This window comes from Silene latifolia, chromosome Y (assembly GCF_048544455.1).
Source record: "Silene latifolia isolate original U9 population chromosome Y, ASM4854445v1, whole genome shotgun sequence".
Lineage (NCBI taxonomy): Eukaryota > Viridiplantae > Streptophyta > Magnoliopsida > Caryophyllales > Caryophyllaceae > Silene > Silene latifolia.
The window spans coordinates 300,900,212-300,907,336 of NC_133538.1; the positions used below are offsets into that span (position 1 = coordinate 300,900,212).

General features: G+C 45.5%; 2 protein-coding genes across 2 annotated transcripts; both read left to right on the plus strand.

Moving 5' to 3' along the window:
* Positions 1–844: 844 nt before the first annotated feature.
* On the plus strand, positions 845–1,399 carry LOC141631026 (protein FAR1-RELATED SEQUENCE 3-like). The gene has a single exon (XM_074443751.1). It carries the CDS (start codon positions 845–847, stop codon positions 1,397–1,399), a length of 555 nt encoding a protein of 184 aa, XP_074299852.1.
* Positions 1,400–1,753: 354 nt separating this feature from the next.
* LOC141631027 (uncharacterized) lies at positions 1,754–2,581 on the plus strand. The gene is made up of 2 exons (XM_074443752.1): positions 1,754–1,783; positions 2,039–2,581. Exons 1-2 carry the CDS (start codon positions 1,754–1,756, stop codon positions 2,579–2,581), a joined length of 573 nt encoding a protein of 190 aa, XP_074299853.1.
* The last annotated feature ends 4,544 nt before the right edge of the window (positions 2,582–7,125 follow it).

Consider the following 7,125-nt stretch of genomic DNA (forward strand, 5'->3'; position numbering starts at 1 on the left):
TAGAAACACTTAAAACTGTATCTAGCTACCCTTAGATAGCATAGAGGGAATGGGATGAAAATAGTGCAATAAACAAAAGGTAGCAAAGTGTATATAGCTTCACAAATGAGTGTATATAACTACGTAGACGATTGTATGTAACTTGACAAATTAAAATTACGTGTTCCACTACCTAGGATTTTGGGATTATGTTTGATTCGTAATTCAGTTCTTTTCTTTGATTTTTTCGTGCGAGACATTGTAGAAGTTACTAATGTGCAAGCGTCTTCAAGTAATTCAAAACAAAATCAATTGCTTGTCACTAATGTACCAGGTATTAAATTGTAGCTTCTAATTAAGTAATGTATTGTATAAGAAACTTGTGTAGGTGGTAACAGATAAAATTAAAATCATTTCCTTTTGTTTTTTTTTTGTTGTTGTAGCCACCCCAGAAGTTGATTTCGATAATCAAATAGTGGGATTGCCAAGATGCTCAGCAGAATTAAAACCAGCATTGTGGATGAAATTTACAACTTTGGAAGAAGGCATACATTTTTATGAGGAATATGCCAAGGTTTGTGGGTTCCTTACTAGATTAGACTCAACAAAATTAGTTGACGGGATAGTTACACACAAGTGGTGCGTGTGTAATAAACAAGGCAAAAGTAATCACAAGGGTACAAAAAGGAAGAGGACCCTTACGCGAATTGGTTGTCAGGCTAAGGTTAGTTTTAGAAGAATTCAAACGGGTGAATACGAGATTTATGATTTTGTTACGGTTCACTCACATGCTATGAATACGCCAACAACTATGATACATTTGAAACCATGTAGGGATTTAAACTTGGTTCACAAAAAAATGATAATGGATAATGCTCATGTAAACCATGGTCCTGTGCAAACATTGAGGATGTTCAAACAGTATGTGAAGGGATACAAAAATGTGGGTGCTTCTTTACAAGATTTCAAAAAATTTTCAAGGGATGTAAAGAAATATATCAAAGAATATGATGCCCAGATGTTAATAGAGAACTTCACGCAGAAAAAGGCTATGTCTCCATCTTTCTATTTTGACTTTGATGTGGACGATCAAAGCAGAATAACTAAGCTTTTCTGGGCAGATCCAATATCAATTAAAAATTATGCCCTTTTTGGTGATGTTGTTTCTGTTGATGCCACTTATAACTTCAACCAATATAAAATGGTGTTTGTCCCTTTCATGGGTGTTGATAACCATAAGGGTTGCGTTACTTTTGCAGCGGGTTTGATACGAAACGAAAATGCAGAATCATTTTCGTGGTTGTTTCAAAATTTTGTAACGGCTATGGGTGATCGCTATCCTATTACTATAATAACTGATCAATGTAGAGGCATCAAAAAAGCTGTTAAGGGTGTGTTTGGTGACAAAACACGCCACTGATTGTGTATGTGGCATATAATGAAGAAGTTGCCTGACAAGGTTGGTCCATCGATTTCCCAAGACACAACATTTTTGAAGGAAATTAACTCAGTTGTTTGGGATGTAGAAATCACTCCAGAAGATTTTGAATCGAAATGGAATTCGATAATTTCCTCATATGAGCTTTGTGATAACAAGTGGTTGAAGAAAATGTTTAAGCACCGTGCTCTTTGGATTCATGCTTACATTAGAGACACATATTTGGGTGGGATTTTGCGCACAGCATCAAGATCAGAGTCTGAAAATAGCTTCTTTGGAAACTTCACCAACCCACATGTCACACTTGTCGAGTTTTAGATGCGTTTCCAAACAGCAATGGATGCTCAGAGATGGAAATATTCTAAGGTAATGGCTGATGATAAGAATTGTTATCTAAAATTGACAACCCCTCTCCTTTTAGAAAAGCAAGCTTCTGAGTTTTACACAATAATTATATTTTATATTTTCCAAGTATAAGTCCAAGCAGCATGTTATACTTGTGGCCATTTACCATCACCAAATGCAAGTGGTGCGAATGATAATATTTCAATAATTGATCGTGAGAAAAACAAGGAATACAAAGTTGATTAAAGTGATAATAAGTTCTCTTGTTCTTGTAAGATGTTTGAAAGAATTGGGATACTCTGTAGGCACATTTTATGGGTGTTGAAAGATAGGGGGTTTGATCATATACCTAAAGAGTATTTAGCACTGAGATGGAGCAAACCGCAACCTCCCACCCTCTTTCTCTTGTTGTTGGAAAAATCAGTACTAGCGATTGTGTGTGTCGAAAGTCGCGAGAACAATATAAGTGAATTATGGTCGGAGGTATTTAGTGCAGTCTCACTTGTTGAGGATAGTGAGGAACATTCTGATGCGATATTTCAATTGCTCCGGAGTTTCAATGAAAAGTTGATTATTTCAATTAAGTCGGGAAAGTCAAAAGATAAGAAAGCTGAGATTGAGATGCTTCTTTGGTCAAAAATTCCAACTGAAGTTACTGTTTTACCACCAGAGAAGTGCAAGAATAAGGGATCGGGAAAGAGGATAACATCAAACAAGGAAAAGGCAGTCTTGGAAAATACAAAGCCTCTGAGAAAATGCCGTGCTTGCGGTGAAATGAGTAACCATGATAGTAGAAATTGCCCGAGTCGACTCCCTTGAAACTGAATTCAGTGGGTTTTTGGTTTATGTGGCATTTGTAGATGTCACTCAAAAAAGTCTGTTATGTTTTGTAATGTTATGTACTCACTTAAAAAACCGATTTCAATGGGTTTTTGGTTTATGTAGTTTATGGAAAGACTGGTTTTGTATAAACTTCCAACTTTTTTTTTATTTACGTTTTTACGCTGTTGTTTTTTTACTGTTTTTATAGTGACTATGGATTGACGGAGTATAGAGGGGGTTAGTGTATACATTGTATTCAAATAGGGAGGTGGGCTTACTAGAGTGTATGTAGCTGCGGAAGGAGTGTAACTAGGAGTCAAACAAAGTGTATGTGGCCAACTGAACAAGTGAAACTAGCAGTTACAAAAAATAGGATTCCGAAAAATTGAAAAGCCAAAATTTAAGATGCAACATCATTTCAATGAACTCTTGAACATCAAATTACTCCAACCAAATCATTTTTTTTCGTTATTATGGACTCGTGGAATGTAACTTCCAGTCCGGAAAAGTGTATGGTCACAATGCGTCATTGTATACTTGTTTATATAAACTAGGAAAACACATCATCTATTTTATATAAATTTAGTCTTAAATTTTTCATATTCTTAGATGAAAAATGGACAAAAAGTTCTGAATTCTCCTACAAAGATGGCGTTTTTATCGAACATCCTTTTCTAAAAATACTGAAGGAGTGTATCTAGCAGTACGAACAAGTGTAGCTAGCAGTCCAAACAAGTGTATCTAATTGCCCACAGATGTTCAAAGTTATTTCCTTTGAAACGTTACAAACAGCACAAGGAAACTAAAAAATGTGAAATACTAGACAAAAGTCACCCCCGACTTAATCAACCTCTTCAAAGTACAACCACTCTTGCAAGAAAAATAAAAATGTGAACTGATGCCGAATCCTTTGTGATGGGGCATATTCTGCGTCCGCTGACCAAGTCAACACATTGAGCAAGGTCAAGGATATCCACAACAAGTCAACGACCTAGATAGCCTAACCGACGCAGCCTGTCTAGGTCCCGGCTGAGACAACTAGACAGCCGGGGCACACATCCGCGAACTCATATCCGAGACCCCTCGGCGGTGAGCCAACAGGGCCCGTCGGCCTGCCATGGGTCCCTCGGCCGAGGGTAGATCAGTCTTTCCACCTGCTAGCCACTTGGCCACTTGGCCACTACGTGACAAAAGGTGAAAGTCTATAAATACTCCTCTACTCTCATTGAGTAGGGGATCCACAATTTAACCTAAGAATCACTGTTCATCTGGTAACACCTTCCTTATCTCTCTACAACACATACTTAGCCAAGTAACATACAACTTAGTCCATTCGAGCCATCGACTTGAGCGTCGGAGTGAGTACGCTTGGCACAAAGCCAAGCCCTCAGTTCGCTCATTGTTGCAGGAGAGGCCGAGGAGAACAATCAAGGCGAGGAAGATTCAACCAAAGACGTCATCTTACAAGCGCGGGTGGTAAACAAACTTGCTCTGGAATTACACCCGGAACAATTGGCGCCGTCTGTGGGAAATAGATACTAGAAGCTAGTCACATTCATTCCCAAACAAAAAACCCACCCAAAAAGCTAAGAAGATGTCGAAACAACAAGAGGTATTAGAATCGACGAAACCGAACCCTACCAAGGTGATACCGTCCACAGTTGGTGTTGCGCACCCTCCACCGGCCTAGTAATTCAGCCGAATACGGGATGCCAATAATGCCGATACGCCGCTACCCACCGACCGATCACCATCATGGGACATGTGGTCGGCAAAGAAAACCGAGGCCGCTTCGGAACTAATAAGTAGTGCGCCGGCTCACACTTTGTCACACCGACAAGAGCGGCGGAACCCGTCCGAGAGACCGGGGCCCATAATGTGACTCCAAGAGACTTAAACGGCTAATGGAAGAAGCTGGCCTGTCAAGACGCGGAGGAGCCCGGAGCGCTAGTGGCGGACCTAAGCCCTTCCCGCACTCACGGGAGGACGCCGTCGCCGCAGCGCCGACGAGGCATTCCCCAGAGGAGTGAAAGAAGTCCGACTTATCTAAGTCGGAGAAGAAGCCCGACTTGCAGTCGTGGAAAAGCCCGACTCACCGGAGTCGGGGAAAGAGTCCGACTCACCAGAGTCGGAGAAAAAGCCCCTCCCGCCACGGGGGGAGGAGCAGGACTAGGGGTGCGAGGAGTCGATCGCCGCGTATCGTTCGACACACGGTCGACACCTCTCGGCGCCTACGTCCTGGATACCGGTCGACTAAGCTAAAGTTGCCACCCATAGCATACAAAGGGGAAGGCGACCCAACCGACCACGTTGAGGCCTACGAGTCTCACATGTCGGTATGGGAGCAACCCGACGAGGTTTGGTGCCGAGTCTTCCCAACAACACTGCATGGGATGGCGCAAAGTTGGTACAAGGGGCTACCCGACGGGTCGGTATCTTTATTACGCCCGACCTAAAGGACACTTTCCTCGGCCCAAGATACTCTTGCAACAAGAGGAGAGCCGTCGAGACATCGGACCTCCTGACTATCAAACGGGAGGGAGGCGAATCTCTCCGGAGTTACGTGAAGAGGTTCGACGCCAAGGTTCAGCAGATCCGTGAGTCGAGCAAGCCGGGCGACCTCACACGATGAAAGGCCTCCCAAGAGGGGACCTAAAAATGAGCTCATCAAGTGCGGCGGCCTGAACACGGAGTCCGCCAGAAAATGGCCGATCGGACCATAAAAGTAGAGGACTACCACAAAACCCGGGTAGGCTCCGGCGAGGCGGACACTCGAGAAAGAAAGAGCGCCGGGAGGACAACACGGGACGAAGGACGCCGTGACTATAATAGGTCACGGCCGACAAATCTGTCGGGAAGCGTAACTCGACGGGCGCCGGGGGAGGTCGGGAACATACTACCCGAAGCAAGATAACGAGCACACCCCTAGTCGTGCCCGCCGCCGAGGTCTTCGCCCGAGCAAGAGCGAGGGCGAAGTGGGAAAGGCCCCCAAACCAAAGGGAGACGGTGACACGAGTCGATCGTGAATACCACGGCCACACCGGTCACCATATCGATGATCCCGGCATCTCGAAGAATGCCATTGAAGAGCTTATCCGGAAGGGGAGCCTCGGCAAGTATGTTGCCAAAGATCAAAAGACCGATGCCGCGGCTCGAATAAGAAATCCGTCTTTGAACGGATGGGTGTAATCCATGTTGTCATCGGGGGCAACGAGAACGGTGGGTCCGCTCATGGGCACAAACGGCATTTAAACGAGTTGTATCAAGCCATCAACTTTGTGCCCAAGACAGCGGGCACCACTTCCAACATCCCCGATATGACCATTGGGAAGAAGGACTACGGGGGAGTCATCGCCCGCACGGCGACCCACTAGTAGTCCACTTGGACATATCCAATCACCTGATCAAGAGGTGCCTAATTGACACGAGCGCCTACACGAACATTATGTTCGGGAATGCTTCCTAGGACTCGGCTACCAAGATCGAAGACTTGAGCCCCGCACTAATCCATTTGTATAGCTTCTCCGGGGCCGGCCTGGTAACCCTGGGATCGATCAGGTTGCCGGTCATGTTCGGCGAGGGGAATGCGGCCAAGAATGTCCTATCGGAGTTCGTGGTCATTGACGGCTCGTCCGCCTACAACGTCCTCATAGGCCGAGTCACTCGAGCGAGGCGGACGCGATGATGTCCATCCGGCCCCGACAACGATGTATGTCTCGGACCGGGGGGAAGCGCATAAGCTCGTCTCCAAGAACGAGAAGGACGAGGTGGTCAACACCCAGATATCCGCCAGAGGGTGCAACATGCAATCCCTCAAAGTGGCAAAACAGTCAGAGAAGGGGAAGAGCCCATCCTTGCAGCAGGAGGAAGACCCGATGAATGCCAACGTCGGCATGGTTGGAGGAACCCCGACCGACCAAGAAGAACCACATCCCAAAGATATGGGAAATAACTCGACGGGCCCCCTACGTAACAAACGGCTCGGGAGCCGCATCCTTATCACCGGCCCAAGCGGGAACGTGTCTAAGCACCCCTTGAAACTTATCTCCTCGGCCTCAAACAACGGGTCCGATTACGAGACGGTGGTAAAAACATGCTCACTATTGGTGGCCAACCAAGTCAGGGAAGAGTATAAGGCCCGAGACGATGGGATGGGAAGATACCTGGAAAGGATAAAAGCCGACACCGCCAGATTAGAGTCTTTCCAGATACAGTACACTCACAGGTCCGACGCTCTCTCAAGACACACCGGCTGACAGACATGGAGGGTGCGCCTTTAACACACCATTGGGACGGGCAATCTCGGAAAAATCTTGTATAGCGGCGGAGGTGCCGAAACAAGCGTGGGCACCCGACGCATGTTATTTCTAATGAAGAATGGTCCCAAGTTTTCCATCAAAGTGTTCATTTCCCCCCATAGTCACTATCAAGAAGCAGGCACCGTCGCAGTCACCCCAAGAAGTAGACGCTACGGCAGTCACCCTAAGAGGTAGACGCCGCAGCGATCACTCAAGTGGTAGACGCCACAGCGATCACTATCA